Genomic DNA, 18,833 nt, shown 5'->3' on the forward strand with positions numbered 1-18,833 from the left:
GTAACAGCATGTTTTAGGTGGAGAACTTGGGAAATTTTTTTCTCATTTCTTTTCCTTTTATGTTTTTATTTTTTTTACTCCTTTCTTCCCTTTCCTTGTTTTCATCCTTCTTTCCCTACACCCTTCCTTCATTCTTTCTTCAATAATTTAGCAAAAAGTGCTAAAACAGCACTTTACTACAAAATAAAGGTTAGTCTAGAGTATAAAAATTGCAAAAACACAGTTACTAAACTCATGAAATTCAAAACTTGATATTAAGGAGGTCTATGCAAAAAAGAAAATGGCTGTTTGAGGAGGCCTTACAAATAGCTGTGAAAAGGAGAGAAGAGAAAAGCAAAGGAGAAAAGGAAAGATATAAGATTTTCTCTTCAAGAAAATTAGAGATACCAAGGGAATATTTCATGCAAAGATGGGCTTGATAAAGGACAGAAATGATGGACCTAATAGAAGCAGAAGATACTAAGAAGAGGTGGCAAGAATACACAGAACTGTACAAAAAAGAGCTTCATGTCCAAGATAATAACCATGGTATGATCACACATCTAGAGCCAGACATCCTGGAATGTGAAGCCAAGTGGTCTTTAAAGCATCACTACAAACAAAGCTAGTAGAGGTGGTGGAATTCCAGTGGAGCTATTTCAAATCCTGGAAGATGATGCTGTGAAAGTGCTGCACTCAATATGCCAGCAAATTTGGAAAACTCAGCAGTGGCCACAGGACTGGAAAAGGTCAATTTTCATTCCAATCCCAAAGAAAGGCAATGCCAAAAAATGCTCAAACTACCGCACAATTGCACTCATCTCACACGCTAGTAAAGTAAGGCTCAAAATTATCCAAGTCAAGCTTCAGGAATACGTGAACCATGAAATTCCAGATGTTCAAGCTGGTTTTAGAAAAGGCAGAGGAACCAGAGATTAAATTGCCTGGATCATCAAAAAAGCAAGAAAATTCCAAGAAAACATCTATTTCTGCTTTATTGACTATGCCAAAGCCTTTGACTGTGTGGATCACAACAAACTGTGGAAAATTCTGAAAGAGATAAGAGTACCAGACCACCTGACCTGCCTCTTGAGAAACCTATATGCAGGTCAGGAAGCAACAGTTAGAACTGGACATGGAACAAACTGGTTCCAAATAGGAAAAAGAGTACGTCAAGGCTGTATATTGTCACCCTGCTTATTTAACTTATATGCAGAGTACATCATGAGAAACGCTGGGCTGGAGGAAGCACAAGCTGGACTCAAGATTGCCGGGAGAAATATCAATAACCTCAGATATGCAGATGACACCACCCTTATGGCAGAAAGTGAAGAGGAACTAAAAAGCCTCTTGAAAGTGAAAGAGGAGAGTGAAAAAGTTGGCTTAAAGCTCAACATTCAGAAAATGAAGATCATGGCATCTGGTCCCATCACTTCATGGGAAATAGATGGGGAAACAGTGGAAACAGTGTCAGACTTTATTTTTCCAAGCTCCAAAATCACCACAGATGATGATTGCAGCCATGAAATTATTTACTTATTTATTTATTTATTTTTTTACTTTACAATACTGTATTGGTTTCGCTTACTCCTTGGAAGGAAAGTTATAACCAACCTAGATACATATTGAAAAGCAGAGATATTATTTCGCCAACAAAGGTCCATCTAGTCAACATTATTGTGTTTCCAATGGTCATGTATGGATGTGAGAATTAGACTGTGAAGAAAGCTGAGCACCAAAGAATTGATGCTTTTGAACTGTGGTGTTGGAGAAGACTCTTGAGAGTTCCTTGGACTGCAAGGAGATCCAACTAGTTCACCCTAAGGGAGACCAGTCCTGGGTGTTCATTGGAAGGACTGATGCTGAGGCTGAAACTCCAATACTTTGGCCACCTCATGCGAAGACTTGACTCATTAGAAAAGACCCTGATGCTGGGAGGGATTGGGGGCAGGAAGAGAAGGGAACGACAGAGGTTGAGGTGGCTGGATGGCATCACCAACTCGATGCACATTAGTTTGGGTGAACTCCGGGAGTTGGTGATGGACAGGGAGGCCTGGCGTGCTGCAATTCATGGGGTCGCAAAGAGTCAGACACGACTGAGCGACTGAACTGAACTGAACTGAATATTCATTATAAAGAAGCATAATATGAAAATAAAATTGGAGTGAAGACTCAGAGGGGCATGGAAATTTGAGCAGGTCTCCTAATGGATTCAGAGCAAGGGAGCTGAATATTTTGTAATTTTTGTTTCAAAATGTCTTCTGTTATTTATTAGTCCTGATCCAAGGTCCACCTTATACACCTTATGTAAGAATTAGGTGTATATCAGTTCAATTCAGTTCAGTTGCTCAGCCATGTCTGACTCTTTGCGACCCCATGAATTGCAGCATGCCAGGCTTCCCTATCCATCACCAACTCCTGCAGTTCACTCAAACTCACGTCCATCTAATCGGTGATGCCATCCAGCCATCTCATCCTCTGTCATCCCCTTCTCCTCCTGCCCCCAATTCCTCCCAGCATCAGAGTCTTTTCCAATGAGTCAACTCTGCATGAGGTGACCAAAGTACTGGAATTTTAGCTTTAGCATCATTCCTTCCAAAGAAATTCCAGGGCTGATCTCCTTCAGAATGGATGGTTGGATCTCCTTGCAGTCCAAGGGACTCTCAAGAGTCTTCTCCAATACCATGGTTCAAAAGCATCAATTCTTTGGCACTCAGTTTTCTTCACAGTCCAACTCTCACATCCATACATGACTACTGGAAAAACCATAACCTTGACTAGACGGACCTTTGTGGGCAAAGTAATGTCTCTGGTTTTGAATATGCTATCTAGTGTATATAGCAATGACATAAACTCTGTTTATGTCAGATTTAAGTCATTTATCAGAATATAAGATGAAATCACTGAACATTAAAAATGACAAAGGTACTTCTTACTGGCCTTTAGCTTATTTGACTTTTAATGAGGATAGGAATGAGTACAATTAGAAAAGAGCAGTTGGGACTCAAACTCTCTTCCTCTCAAATTTTTCTTTTCTCAGTGAAGCTTGGGCTTGAAAATTGCCAATGCCCCCCTGATTAGTGCAGACTCTGTGATCAGCAAAACCTTTCAAGTTTGTACAACCTAGACCCTGAGAGTGACAGCAACTGGAAAAATGAGTAGATACACTGAAAACAGTTGAAACAAACAAGTTGAAATTTAACAAAGCAAAGAGTATTTATGTTTAAAATTTAGATTTTAAAAGACCTAATTGTTTGTAAACTGGACATAGCTTTGGGTGTAATTCACTTGAAATGAATAAGGTATCAATTCTTTTATAACTCAATAAAACTCACAAAGTAAGTGACTGGTTAATAATGATTAGTTTCAGATTGCACTTGGAGAAACACAATGTCTGGAGTATGATCAGTAACAAATCCAATAACATGATTTTCTAATACTAAGCCACAAATATGAGGAAGTGTGAGTGAACCAATACTTCCTCATATGTTAAACTGATAATCATAGTCACATGCAGCCTGATTCACTTAACCTGTCATTTCACACAATTACCATTTCCTATGTGTGCAATTAGGTTAGGAAGCACTGTGCTACATTTTAATTATTTCTGGAGTTTGGAGTTTAGTTATGAATATTCTTTTCAAGGAGAGATATTGACAAGATAAAATGCAAATAAAGGCTGTATAAAACTTGAAAAATATTTGAGGGTGATGGGATAATTAACAGATTTCATCATATATCTCAAGGGACTCTAAAGAGACAAATGACATTTTATGTATGGCATTTGAAAGATCCAAGAATACAAGGAAAATATTCTAAACCTTTGAGTTCTTTTTTTTAATAAAAATTTATTTATTTTAATTGGAGGCTAATTACTTTACAATATTGTATTGGTTTTGCCATACATCAACATGAATCCACCATGGGTGTACACATGTTCCCTATCCTGAGCCCCCCTCCCACCTCCCTCCCCATACCATCCCTCTGGGTCATCCAAAGCAAAAGTCTATTCTTAATCACTCAAACAGACTCAGTTCACATCTGATTCCTTCCAGTTTCAGAAACTTACATTCAAATCTGGAATAAGTCAAATTCTCTCAGCTTGTCTAGATTTTTACTTGCTCATGTTTTTACAAGAAATAAGTCTCACCACCTCATTCATCTCTATTATCTGCTAAACAGGTTTTCTTTACTTATTTCATTGACAAATAATGTCATCATAGTAGCAGTAGTGTTAGCTTCTCAGTCATGTCTGACTCTTTGCAACCCCATGGTCTCTACCAGGCTCCTCTGTTCATGGGATTCTCCAGGCAAGAATACTGGAGTGGGTCACCATTTTCTTCTCCAGGGCATCTTCCCAACCCAAGTATCAATCCCAGGTCTTCTGCATTGTAAGCAGATTCTTTACCACCTGAGCCACCAGAAAAGCAGAAAACCTTAGACTCCTTCTAATTGATTATTTTCTTACTACATGCTTAAGAATCTTTCACTTCTAAACAGCACATTTTCAGATTCCAGTTGTACTATAAGTCAAATGATGAACAAATCTGACTTATTCTCCTCTCTATCCAAGAGAATAACCCACATCTGGCACATCATAGCAAGTTTTAAAACATGGCTTATGAATAAATTGATAACTATATGAATGAAAATGTTGTGGAATATTTGCCTGAATGCCAATGATTATTACTTTCATATTTGAAGTCTCAAATACCAAGTACAAAATTAACACACTCACCTTTCTTTGTTTCTGGAAATCTCAATGCCAAATCTATTTCACAATGTGTTCTCGAGGAAGAATAGCATGAGTGTTAGTGTGGGGAGTGATAGGTACCCAGCATTCTGCTGTCTTTACTGCTGGGAGAGCAGGTCTGACAGCCTTGGCTTAAGAGTCACTTTTGAAGCTGTTCTGCATCACAGATCAGCATCTCCAATTCTAAGTCTTCAGTGTTGTTTCTTCAGCTTCAGGGTAGCAAACATCCTGACCTTTCTCAGTTCTCCCCTGAGCTCTTGTGACCACGATACTATGAGGTTTGTACTGGATTTGGATATACCAGACAATAAATAACATGGAGTCAAATACTCCCCAAAGATTTTCATTTCTCAAGAGACTGACTCTTGAGAAAAGAGGTAATTGCAGGTGACATTCCCCAGTTATCCAACATTTTCTTTCAAAAGGTATTATTTGTCAATCCTGAACTTACCAATTAGTGATAAAGATTTGTTCACGGGATCTCCTGAGGATTTTGTTAAAATGCAGATCCTGATCCAGCCAGTTTAAGTTGGATCTGAAATTTTGCATTTCTTACAAGCTCCTACCAGCGCTATGGATTCATGGTCCAAACTGCGAATAGCAGATTTAGAGTATCGGGACATATTCTGACAATTTATCTTACTGTTAATAAAGCCAGAAAGTTTTATTAATGAATTTAAATCATTTTTATGTAGTAAATATATTTAATTTTTATAGAAATAGGTGATATAAATAATTGATTAAAAAATGAAATCTATAAATAATTGAATTTTATGATTATGGGGCAAGAATTCAGAATATTGATGCAGTATTTGGGGGTTTTAAATAAAAAATAATAATTTTAGTATTTTAATAATTTCATTAATAATAATATCACTAATAATAATTTTACTTGTTAAATTGTATATTTAATGAAATAGTTTATTAGGCAATTATATTTCATAATCCTTCTTTTTTAATATACTTTTGCTTTTTTCCCAAAGCTGAAATAACTGGAAGCAGTCTTAGATTTTAGCATAATGAAAGATAAATTGGAAACTCACATTAGGGAGCACTTATAAAATACTATTAAATGTATTAGGTTCAATTATTTTTAAAAGATTTACAATTGAGTGACAGAGTGCCTCTCAATCATTTTTCCACATTGAAACTGTCAAAAAACTTAATCATTTACTCAAATGATATAAGCTTCAATTATACTAGAGTTTGCCATGAGAGAATATGGTAAACAGTTACCCATTCGAAGATAGGGCGTAGTGTTTATATTTCATAAATCATTCATTATTTGTTATTTTTATTGAAGTATAATTGCTTTACAATGTTAGTTTTTCCTTTGCAACAAATGATATTTGTTTTTCTCTTTCTGCTTTACTTGACTCTATATGACAGATTCTAGGTCCTTCCACATCTCTACAAATAGAAACATAATAAAATATATTACCATAATTTTCTTCATCATCATCATTGCTGTAGTTCTTGCTTTATTGTAGTTCATTAAAAATAAAACAAAAGCTCTGTTAATCCTCAAGAACATTTTATTTTATTCTTCCATTTCTCCATTCATAATCTTTGTAATATACCTTTGGAGAAGTGTCCAGGAAGAGAATGTTAGAGATGAGTTATATGGGGAAGTGTCGCTGAAACTATAAATATTTAAATAACAAATCTAACTCACGGCAAATTATTACTATGACATCACGATACAGATTCAGTTCATGAATGTTTTCTACTGTCCAGAATCTTCCTCAGAGCAAACTTGACATCTTTATTCTGCAGACTATAGATCAAGGGATTCAGCATGGGCACAAGGATGGTATAAAACACAGAGGACACTTTCCCTTGGTCCATGGAGTTCACAGATGATGGCTGCAGATACATGAATGATGCAGATCCGTAGAAAATAGTAACACCTAAGAGGTGGGAACTGCAGGTGCTGAAGGCTTTAGACCTGCCCTTGTTGGAGCGGATTTGGAAGATATTGGAGAGGATAAAAATGTAGGAGGCAAGGATAGTTAAGGCAGGAGTCAGGAGGTTAAATGCACTCAAGAATATGACCAATAATTCGTTGATATAGATGTTGGAACAGGATAGCTCAAAGAGTGGGAAGAGATCACAGAAATAATGGTTAACCACATTGTTCTTGCAGAAAAAGAGTCTCAACATAAATCCTGTATGGACTGTGGATCCAATGATGGCCAAACTATAAACTCCCACTGTGAGGCAGAAGCAGATGTGATAAGACATGGTGACATTGTAAAGCAAGGGGTTACAGATGGCAGCATAGCGGTCATATGCCATTGCAGCCAACATGTGACACTCTGCAATAATAAAAACAATGAAGAAATACAACTGAGTCATGCATTCAGGATAGGAAATGATGTTCTGCTTTGTCACAAAGTTCACAAGCATTTTGGGGGTGACAACAGTGGAATGACAGAGGTCAATATAGGATAAATTGGTGAGGAAATAATACATGGGGGTGTGCAGATGAGAGCTGAGCCCTATCAGTGTGACCATGCCGAGGTTTCCCACTACCGTGACCATATAGATTCCTAGGAAGAGGAAGAAAAGGGGCAGCTGGAGTTGTGGCTGTTCCGTGAGCCCAGCAAGTATGAACTCAGTCACTGAGGAGTGATTTCCTGCAGGCATTTCTCTCTGGGTAGTCTCTGAAAAGGAGAGAGTAAGGGACAGTTTTTAGACTCATGACTTTGCTATGCCCCCTATCAATGGTAAATTACATAGAAAATTAAGCATTTGAATTTTCTCTTGGTTTCTGTGAATAATTTTAACTCTGGATAAGTTTACCTAAGTAATACTTTCTTAATTAAATGTTTTTGCACCTTTATATTAAAGGTATTAAATTATCTAATTTAAAAGTATTTCAGGCCTCTGGCTTATTATCAGTTTAGGTTTTTGAGTGATTACTCCCTAGTTTGAACATTTCATTTATCTTTAAATGGTTTTTTCTAAAGTGTGGTTTGCAGACTTGAAAACTTAGAAGACCTATTAAAAATGACAGAAGCTGATTGAGCATCAACCTAGGAAGAGCAAATCCCATATAAATGCAAAATCTTTTATTCACCAGCAGCTGATTTCTGCCAGGGGTGAAAAGAGACACATTATTACTAGATTTCAGAATTATTTTTCTGAAAATCAGAAATTTGGGTTTCTACATAAAATTATCAGATTTTTAATATTGTTATTGAATTAAAATAACACAGACAACATTCATTACGCAGATGTGATACCTGAATTGTCTCACCTTTAACCTGCTTGTGGTCCAAATGCCTCTGTCTTTGCTTGAGAGAAGAAATATAGTGCTTAAGTGAATATGCCTTAAAGTCCAAGTGTATGTGTTCTTCTACTGACCCATCATTTACAGTTGATAAACCTGGAAAAGTAAAATAACTTAATTACTTAATTAGCAAGGTTTAACACTCTGAAAATGGTAATAATTGTTGTTATAATATGTTATCAATTGAAAATAAGAGATAATTATATACTTCAAAATAAATAGAAAAATCAGTTATAATATTTAAGCCATTTTTATCTTTATTAACTAAGAGGGTATAAAAACAGTCATAAAATTAGAGGATATAGAATAATAGATGCAGTTCCCTATTCTATTAAATAATAAACAGATTATTTTATCTGTTTATGGATCAAAGTATATTAAAATAATTTCCACTTGAATAAAAATTAAAAAGAAGAAAACAAACTCTAAAATGTTCTACCTCACAGCTAAATAAAAATATAATTGAAATGAATCTTAATTCTAAGCAAAAAACTAAACTATTAAACTTCTGGAAAAAACACTAAAATATGGTTTAAACTATAGTTTAAGTACTAAACTATAATATTGTATAGTTAGTATGTATTAGAACACCTGCTAACCGTACAATATTGATCAATTCTATTATATCCAAATTTAAAATTGTTCTTCAAAGTGTTTGAAGAAATTATTAGAACATTAAAAGCAAGCCACTCACTACAGACTGTTACTGAAAATATAAATTAATATTGAAAAGACAATAACATGAAGACAAGCAAATTAAAAAATAAGAAAACTATTTGAACAAATACTATCACAGAAGATAAAAGAATAATTAATAAGCATATGAAAAGATACTAAAATTACTATTCATCAGGGAAATGAAAACTAAACTAAAACATGAATGAAAAAACACTACACATCTACAAAAAAAAAGAGAGAAGAAAAGAAAGAGAAACAAAAACTTACAACCCCAAATTTTGAGACAATGTGAAGCAACCAGAGGTTTCAAATACAGATAGCTTAAAAAGGTATAAAATTGTCCAACGAATTTGGAAAATTGACAATTTTTATAAAGTCAAGATAACACATAATTTAATTACTCTAATCTTTGGTGTTTTACTCAAGATAAAAATAGATATATGTCTACATAATGACTTGTACAAAAATGAGCATAGAGTATTTGTTATTAACAACCAAAAACACGAAATAAGGCAAGTATTCAACCAACTAAAATGAATTGTGATATGTATGCACACAGAGTAGAATACTACTCACCAATAAAGTGCAACAAATCACAGATACATGCAGATTAATCTTGAAAATATTATCTTGAGTAAAAAGAGCCAATATGCATAGAAGAGAAGATGCATATTTCCATTTATATAAAGTTCTAGAAAAGGAGACTAATCTATAAAGAGATAAAAATAGACCAATAACTGACAGCATGGGGCATGGAAGAATAACTGGCAAAGGCCATGATAAAAGATTTTAGGATGATTAAAAACATTTCATGTCATTACTGAGATGTTGCTTTCAGTGCACAGTGTATGCAACTATCAAAACTCCTGTAGGTGAAATTTATTCTTAGAATGGGTACAGAATTCTTTAAGTAATCTTGATAAAGTTGTACCTTGTTATGAGTGTGAAAAAATATTAATATACCAAAATGTGTTTTAAAATAAATTAATAATATTAATTTAAATAGAAAATCTAACAAAAATCAGAAAGGATTAAGGAGGATCTCAACAAGATTTGTAAATGTGTATAAATGTGTAATTTATGCATAATTCCATTGCATGTAGCAATACTATGACATATATTCTTATTAACAGCACATAGAACTTTAAAAATATTATTTGTATAGAACTTTAAAAAAATTATTTGTATGCGCTTCACAAAATTATTTGTATGCAGGTTCATTATTCAAGCTAGAATACCATTTCAAATGTTTTCACTGGTCTTCAATTTAAGAAAGGAACAACAGTAATTTTACAGATTTCCTTCTAAAATATAGAAAAGGAAACAACATCTGATAGTAATAATAACCTTGTATTAAAGGCAGAATAGATCATGAGTTCTAAAATCTGTTTAAAGAACAGGCGTAACAAGCAACAAACTTAATAGTGGAACATGACATATGTCCTCTGGTACTGTGAGAGTGACAAAGATAATTACTGTCTCCATTCCTATTCATTATTTTACTGAACATAGTAACAAATTCAATAAGGTATTCAGAATAAAGTAAGGATTGGAAAGAAAGAAATAAATCTCTTATGTATAGGTGATATGACTGAGTAGGCAGAAAAAAGTGATAGAGATAAGTCTCAGAAATTAATAAATTAAATACAAATTATAGACATTAAGTTGAATGCTTGAAGGTAAATTTTTTAATTTAAATTTATTTATTTTAACTGGAGGCTAATTACTTTACAATATTGTATTGGAAGGTAAATTTTTATAAGAAAATATTTCATTTTAGAATTTAAATATTGATGTATGTCTAAAATAAATTCACTTTCTCTGTGTGCCATATGATGTATATGTATGTGGATGTGTGTGTATGGCTAGATTCAAATTGCTAATATTAAAAAACTGTAAGAAAGATGGATCTCTAATTTTTCTTGTTTGTAATGTTCTTGTTGGAACTGTTTCTAAAACCTCTTGACCACATAAGAGATTTAGAAAATGATTGTTCTCTTTCTATTCTTGGAGTATAAAAAGTACCTTAAATGTCTGGATGTGTTCCCAGTGACACAATCTAGACCTATGGTGTCCTTTGAAAAGTAAATGAAAGTCTCTCAGTCGTGTCTGACTCTTTGCAACCCCATGGCCCATATTCTCTAGGCCAGAATACTGCTGTGGGTAGCCTTTTCCCTTCTCCAGGGGCTCTTCCCAACCCAGGGATTGAACCTAGGTCTCCTGCATTGTGGGCAGATTCTTTACCAGCTGAGTCACAAGGGGAGTGTGAGAATACTGGAGTGGGTAGCCTATCCCTTCTCTAGTGGATCTTCCTGACCCAGGAATCGAACCAGGGTCTCCTGCACTGCAAGTGGATTCTTTACCAACTGAGCTATCAGAGAAGCCCCTGATGTCCTTTATGGTCAAGTTTTTAATAACAGGTTGAAATTGTTGAACACTATCAGTTTTTCAGATTTTTTTCTTCCCTTTTTGTTCTACTTAACTGAAATTGCAAGCCATTTACCATTTTGAAAATTGTCAGGCGGTTTTTATTTTTCTTTGTTATCTTCTATGGAACTAAAATGTCATGAATAGCTTATAACAGTGCTGAGGTCTTGGTCTTCATCATTGAGGGAGTCAGGTTGAGTCTGACATCCATAAACTCCTAGGTGGTCACCACTGGCCACATTGTCTTGTCCACTTAACCTGCTACCTCATACAAATATGACCATATTCTGAGAGTGCCATAAGATTAGGAAGCACTGTGCTACACTTAAATTACATCTGTAGTTCTGGGTTTTGTTATAGATATTCTTTTTTAAGGAGAAACATTGACTAAATGGAAGGCAAATAAAAACTATTGAACTTGGAAAATACTTGAGGGCTTCCATGGTGCTCAGACAGTAAACAAATTGTTTGCAAGGCAGGAGACCTGGGTTCTATCCCTGGGTTGGAAAGATCCCCTGGGGGAGGAAATGGCAACCCACTCCAGCATTCTTGCCTGGGAATCCCATGGACAGAGGAGCCTGGTGGGCTACAGTCTATGGGGTTGCAAAAGAGTCAGATATGACTGAGCAACTATCAGGGTGTATTCTTTTTAAGGAGGAGCATTGGAAAAATGGAAAGCAAATAAAACGTATTGAACTTGGAAAATATTTTAAGGTAATGGCATAATTAACAGATATCATCATATATCTCAAAGATATAGAGAAGAAAAGAAAGAAAGAGAAGAAAATAGAATTTATGTACAGTATTAGAGAGATCTAAAAACATATGTTTTGTGAAATAAAAGGAAAATATTATAACAATTTGATTTCTTAGAAATAAGTGAGGCACTTATTCTTAATGACTGAATACACTCAACCATACTTCAAAATTTGATCCACTTCCAGAGACAGTGGGGAAAAGATTTCCTCCACCGCATTTGAGATAGTGTGAATATGTACCCTACTTCTTGCCAGACTCAACTCACATTTGGTTCTGTTTGTGTTTAGAAACTTTACTTTCTACTTCAGAAAATTTTCATTTTCTGAGATGGGTTACATTCTCTCAAACTATCTGTATTTGCTCTTCTTGTCACATGAAATAATAGCCTTACCAACCTCATTTATCTCTTGTTTTCTGGTAAATATTTATTTCTTTTTCAATTTCACTTATATTTGGTTTCATAATGGGAACCTCCAATTCCTTTCAAGTAATTGGACCTTCTTACTGCATGCTCAGAAAACTCATTTTTGAGCCACAATTTTAAGATTTAATCTGCACTGTAAGCCAATGCATGCATGCTAAGTCTCCTCAGTTGTGTCCAACTTTTTGCGACACTATGGACAGTAGCCCTCCAGGCTTTTTGTCCATGGGATTCTCCAGGCAAGAAAACTGGAGTCGGTTGTCATGCTTTCCTCCAGGGGATCTTCCCAACTCAGGGATGGAATCCATGCCTATTTTGTCTCCTGCAGTGGCAGGTGGATTCTTTTCCCCTAGTGCTACCTGTAAGCCAGAGGATGGGCCAAATCAGACTAAACTGTCCTCTGCATCCAAGTAAACAACACACATCTGGCACATCATAGCAAGTTAAAAAAATATTTTATGAAGAAATGAATAATAATATGGATGAATTAAGATATCATGAGACATTGCCCTGAATTCCCAAGATGATTGCTTCCAGACTTAATAGACTTATAACACAAGTATGAAATCAAAACACTTACCTTTTTTACTCCTGGGAAACTAAACATCAATTTTTCTTTACTTTGGCATTCTGCTTTCAGAGGAAAATAGAATTAACTATTTGTTGGGAGTAATATGAACCCAGAATTCTTTTGTCCTTCGTGCTGGGAGAGCAGGCCCAGCCCTGTTGTCAGAGCCATTTTTGAAGCTGGTCTGCATCGCAAGTCAGCATCTCCAATTCTAAGTCTTCAGTGTGTTATTCTACAGCTTCAGTGAAGCAAACATCCTCAGGACAGTCCCCTAAGAAGTTATGACTGCTGTGCTGTGGAGGTTTGTCCTGGGTTTAGATGTTAGAGGCAATAAATAAAACAGAGTCAAATACCCTCCAGGGATTTCCATTTCTCAGGGAACAAGCTCTTGAGAAAAGAAGCAATTGCAGTTGGCATTTCCCAAACTGTTAAAATTTTTCTTTCAAGAGGGAATCTTTGTTAATTCTGAACAATTCATGATAAAGATTAGTTCACAGGGTCTCTTGAGGACTTTTTTTTTTTTTTAGTGCAGATCCTTTCCAGCAAGTCTGAAGGGGATTTGAGATTCTGTTTCTTATAAGCTCCTAGTCAATGCTTTCCCTTCAGTGTCAACAGTGTGAATAGCAGGTTTTAGAAGATCGAGACATACCCTGACAAGTCATCTTATTGTTAATATGGCTAGAAATGCTAAAAATTTAAATATTTCTTCATTGCAAAAAAAACTATATTTAATTTGTCTTATGTACAGGTAACATGGAGCTTCCTAGGTGGCACTAATGATAAAGAACATGCCTGCCAATGCAAGAGATGTAACAGACATGGGTTAAATCCCTGGGTTGGTAAGGTTCCATGAAGAAGGGCATCACAACCCACTTAGGTATTCTTGCCTGGAGGATCCCATGGACAGAGCAGCTTGGTGGGCTGCAGTCTATGGGGTTGCAAAGTCAGATACAACTGAAGCGACTTAGCAGGCACACATTAGTAATGTAAATAATGATTCAAATGTCAAATCTATATAAAACTGGAATTTGGGGTAGTGGGGTAAGAGTTCAGAATATTAATCAAATATGTGATTTTTTTCAGGTATTCATTTAAAATAATTCTACTTGTTAAACTGTATATTTAATGAAATATTTTCTTTTTAGGGACCTATCTTTCAAGTTCCTTCTTCTTCCTTTTTTCTATTTTAAATTTTTATTTTTACTTTATTTTACTTTACAATACTGTATTGGTTTTGCCATACATTTACATGAATCTGCACGGGTGTACATGAGTTCCCAATCATGAACCCCCTCCCACCTCCCACCCCATATCATCTCTTTGGATCATCCCCGTGCACCAGCCCCAAGCATCCTGTATCCTGGATCGAACATAGACTGGTGATTTGTTTATTACATGATAGCATGCATGTTTCAATGCCATTCTCCCAAACCATCCCACCCTCTCCCTCTCCCTCAGAGTCCAAAAGTCCGTTATACACATCTGTGTCTCTTTTGCTGTCTCCCATACAGAATCATCACCATCTTTCTAAATTCCACATATATGTGTTAGTATACTGTATTGGTGTTTTTCTTTCTGGCTTACTTCACTCTGTATAATTGGCTCCAGTTTCATCCATCTCATTAGAACTGATTCAAATGTATTCTTTTCAATGGCTGAGTAATACTCCATTGTGTATATGTACCACAGCTTTCTTATCCATTCATCTGCTGATGGACATCTAGGTTGTTTCCCTGTCCTGGCTATTATAAACAGTGCTGCGATGAACATTGGGGGGCATGTGTCTCTTTCTTGTATACTTTTATTTTTTTCCCCAAAACTGGAATAATTGGAAATAATCTTGGATTGTAACAAGAGTCAAGCAAGTTAAACTGGAAACACACATCAGGAAGTTCTTATGAAATGTGGTTAAATCTATTTGCTTGGTCCTTTTTGAAGGACTTTACGGTTGACTTTTATAGTGTTTCTCAAATATGACTGTATATTTAAATCATTAGGGGATATTTTTAAACCTCAATAATAAGGGGATGATAGAGGATGAGATGGTTGGATGGCATCACTGACTCAATGGACATGAGTTTGAGTAAACCCCAGGAGTTGGTGATAGACAGGGAGGCCTAGCATGCCGCAGTCCATGGGGTTGCAAAGAGTCAGACATGACTGAGTGACTGAACTGAACCAAGTTGTACACCATATCAATTGATTCAAAATCATAGATTCAAAACCTTAAGTTTCATCTGGGAATAGATATATTTTAAAAAACAATTAAAATTGAGTGTGCACAGGAATAGCCTAGTGATCTTGTTTAAATGTAGATTCTGATTTAGCCACTCTCATATATTACTTGAGATTATACAGTTTTTACTAGCTTTCAGTTTCTACCTTGCCAGTATATGGAACACTCTGAGAAACAAGGTTGTATATGATCTCTTATTTTTAATCCCTCCTGCTGGAGTCCAACTCCAGCAGCCAGGGTTCAACCTGAAGAGATGAACAGTGTCTGCAATGAGACAGCTTCTCATTTTTCTTTTGGACTGCCTGTTGATTTCAAGTTTAAGATTCTCTTTTATACTTTTACAAAAACATTAGGCCAGAGGTTTGACATTTTCAGTTCCCCCTCTCCCAGATTTATTACCTCGATAAATCACTGTTGCTCTTCAAACAGAGTTCCTGCTTCAGGGATTCTCTAGGAATCAGCCTTATCATCTATTATCTACCTCTTCTAATGTGTCCTATAGTTAACTTGTGATTACATTGTAACTCATGCTACATTCCTCAGTTTACTACTTATGTTCCTAAATCCTGTTTGCCCCTAACATCCTGAGGTCACTATCTCTTAAAAAGGCTTCTAGCTATAGTATCTCTAAAAATTCCTAACTTCTATAGGTGAAGATGAAGGTGAAGTCGCTCAGTCGTGTCCGACTCTTCACGACCCCATGGACTGTTATCTACTAGGCTTCTCCATCCATGGGATTCTCCAGGCAAGAATACTGGAGTGGATTGCCATTTCCTTCTCCAAGGGATCTTCCCGATCCAGGGATTGAACTCAGGTCTCCCGCATTAGAGGCAGACGCTTTAACCTCTGAGCCACCAGGGAAGCCCTTCTATATGCTATAACTTCTAACGTCTATAAGCTATAGTAAAATATGCTAATTTTACAACATTCCTTAAATCTTTAACTGCTAACTATTTTAATTATTTCTAAGCCCTAAGTTCAGTAAACTCCTTTGCCATAAACATTCTCCTCACAAATAGGCTTCAGATATCAATCCCTCCCATGGCCTCAAGCTATGGCCTATGTGCTCATCCTGGAACACTCTTTTGTAAAAGTCTTTAAACAAATGTCAATGATTAACTTTATGAATTGTTTTCTGAGCACAGCTGCACAAGGCTTTGTGCCTTCTCAGAGTCCTCTCAAGAACAATAAGCACCTTAATATTCCTTTTCAGTCAACTCAGCCGAGGAGAGGAAAAGACAAGTCAGAATTACAAGGCCTAACTCCTTCATCCCAGGATCCTGTGGGAATGAGGAAAGGGGGCCTGGAGCAGTGCCTCCATTTTGTCAGTAATGCCTAACGTGGCTCCCGACCCCCTCCCACTATAATTCTTTCAGATTCAAGCAGGGACTCCATGTACACACATCAGAAAGTTTCTTTTAGGTTTGGAATCGCAATGACCAAAGGATTCTGGGATGATATTAAGGGTTCTAGGTTTCTGGGGTGGTATCTTATAGGAAAGGAGTCTGTGATTGACAGTTACTCCATTATGCTGAATAAAAGAAGTGAGAGAGCTGGGGCTTGGGTAAAGACAGAAATGGAAAGAATATAAACTGGCTTTTATAAATTATTATATGATTATAAAAATTATTTAGAGATTCATGGAAGTTATTGTTTCAATTCTATCAGTGTATATGTATTGACAGGAGAAATATATATATACGTATTCATTTATTTATCATGTATATATAAATATATGAGAACACAGACACAAAGATAAAGACAGAGAGTCATAGAGTTTCAGTTTTAAGCTGACTTATGTGACCCGTTTCTGCCATGGCTTCTATTCTAGAGTTAGTGAGCTTCATCATAAGAGTTCCACTGTTATCCATTCTTTTATTTACTATTGTAAGCTAGGCACTTGCATTTATCCTCACAGTTTCTTGAACCTTCAACTCACTTCACTCTGTCATGTCTAAATAATCAGTTTATCACAGTCATGCAATATCTTGCTTAGAATAAAAAATGTGGCTGCTGACTGTGGTTTTCTTGAATTCAGCCTTGTCTTTCCATCCGTGCTCTACACAACCTAAGAGTGATATTATTGACATTCAAAACTGTGTCACTTCCATATTTAAAAAAAAACATTTAGTAACTCCCTTCACACACACACACACACACACACACACAAGAGTGATGTTTTAAAGTGATCCACACACGATTCATGAATGGTCTGCTATTTACTTTTCAAGCCTGGTAGAATGATCATATCATGTGAAATATGACCTGTTTTTGTGGGTCTGCATAGGCTTTTCTTCTCTAGTGAGACCATTTCCTGTCACTTAGTCAGTGTTTTATATAGGAGCTGAAGCCCCGGTAGTTCAAGGATCTATCCACCAGGACCCTTAGTATTTGTCCTCTGTTAATCCATTTGTGCTTGTTGGGAAAAGCACTGGACTAGGAATCATGCCTATGACAGGAGTTGTGACTGTAGCCATCTCCCCTCTTTTATATGACTGGCTTCCCAGGTGGCTCTAGGGGTAAAGAATCCCCCTGCCAAAGTAGGAGATAGAGATCAGGGTTTGGGAAGATCCCCAGAAGTAAAAATGGCACCTCACCCCACTATTCTTTCCTGGAAAATTCCATGGACAGAGGAGCTTGGTGGGCTACAGTCCATGGGGCTGCAAAGAGTCAGATATGACTAAGCAAATGCGACCATATGACTGATGAAAATTAAGTCAAATGATAAATATGATTGTTCTTTGAAGATGATTTTCTGATATTGAATGAATGTTTAATAAAATACAAGGAGGTAGTTATATTTATGGGCTTCCCTGGTGGCTCAGCAGTAAAGAATCCACCTGCCAATGCAGGAGACATGCATCTTCCAATACACTGAGAAGATCCTCTGGAAAGATCCTCTGGAGAAGGAAATGGTAACCCAATCCAGTATTCCTGCCTGGGAAACTCCATGGACAGAGAAGGCTGGCAGGCTACAGTCCATGGGATTGCAAAGAGCTGAACAGAACTTAGTGAGTAAAAACCAACAAAGTTATATTATATATTTTGTCCAATATTTGGATTATATAAATAAACACTGCCATTTGTTATATCTGGTGAATAGACAGTATACTATCTAAAGGACGTTGATGTGGCAATAATGAGTAGGAAGGTTTAAAGTAGGAAAAGAGAGAAGATAACTGAGTATTTAGAATAACATTAGAATTTATAATTATAAAGACCCACAATCAAAAACCAATAGTGTGAGGGAAAAGAAGAGATGTTTTAAAGAGAACATAGCATGAAATGGCAACTCTATGAATTATAAGACATAAGGGCATTAACATACATCAAGACTATATATTGTCACCTGCTTATTTAACTTATATGCGGAGTACATCATGCGAAATGCTGGGCTGGATGAAGCACAAGCTGGAATCAAGATTACTGGGAGAAATATCAATCACTTCAGGTATGCAGATGACACCACCCTTATGGCAGAAGGCAAAGAAGAACTAAAAAGTCTCTTGATTAAAGTGAAATAGGAGAGTGAAAAAGCTGGCTTAAATCACAAAGTTCAAAAACTTAAGATCATGGCATCCAGTCCCATCACTCACTTCATGGCAAATAGATAGGGAAACAATGGAAACAGTGAGAGACTTTATTTTCTTGGACTCCAAAATCAGTGCAGATGGTGACTACAGCCATGAAATTAAAAGACACTTGCTCCTTGGAAGA

The 18,833-nt window shown here is 36.1% G+C and overlaps 1 protein-coding gene across 1 annotated transcript; it reads right to left on the bottom strand.

Annotated features, from left to right (window-relative positions):
• Nucleotides 1-6,445: 6,445 nt before the first annotated feature.
• LOC138082810 (putative olfactory receptor 8G2) lies at nt 6,446-8,044 on the bottom strand. Its single transcript, XM_068976190.1, has 2 exons — nt 8,021-8,044; nt 6,446-7,387 (listed from the first exon to the last, which is right to left on the bottom strand). The coding sequence occupies exon 2, from the start codon at nt 7,379-7,381 to the stop codon at nt 6,446-6,448; it is 936 nt and encodes a 311-aa protein (XP_068832291.1). The 5' UTR covers nt 7,382-7,387; nt 8,021-8,044.
• Nucleotides 8,045-18,833: the final 10,789 nt, after the last annotated feature.

This window comes from Capricornis sumatraensis, chromosome 8 (genome assembly GCF_032405125.1).
Source record: "Capricornis sumatraensis isolate serow.1 chromosome 8, serow.2, whole genome shotgun sequence".
In the NCBI taxonomy this organism is placed as follows: domain Eukaryota; kingdom Metazoa; phylum Chordata; class Mammalia; order Artiodactyla; family Bovidae; genus Capricornis; species Capricornis sumatraensis.

Excerpts from the sequence above, each read along its gene's own strand:
- LOC138082810 (XM_068976190.1), bottom strand. The coding sequence starts at position 7,381 with ATGCCTGCAGGAAATCACTCCTCAGTGACTGAGTTCATACTTGCTGGG.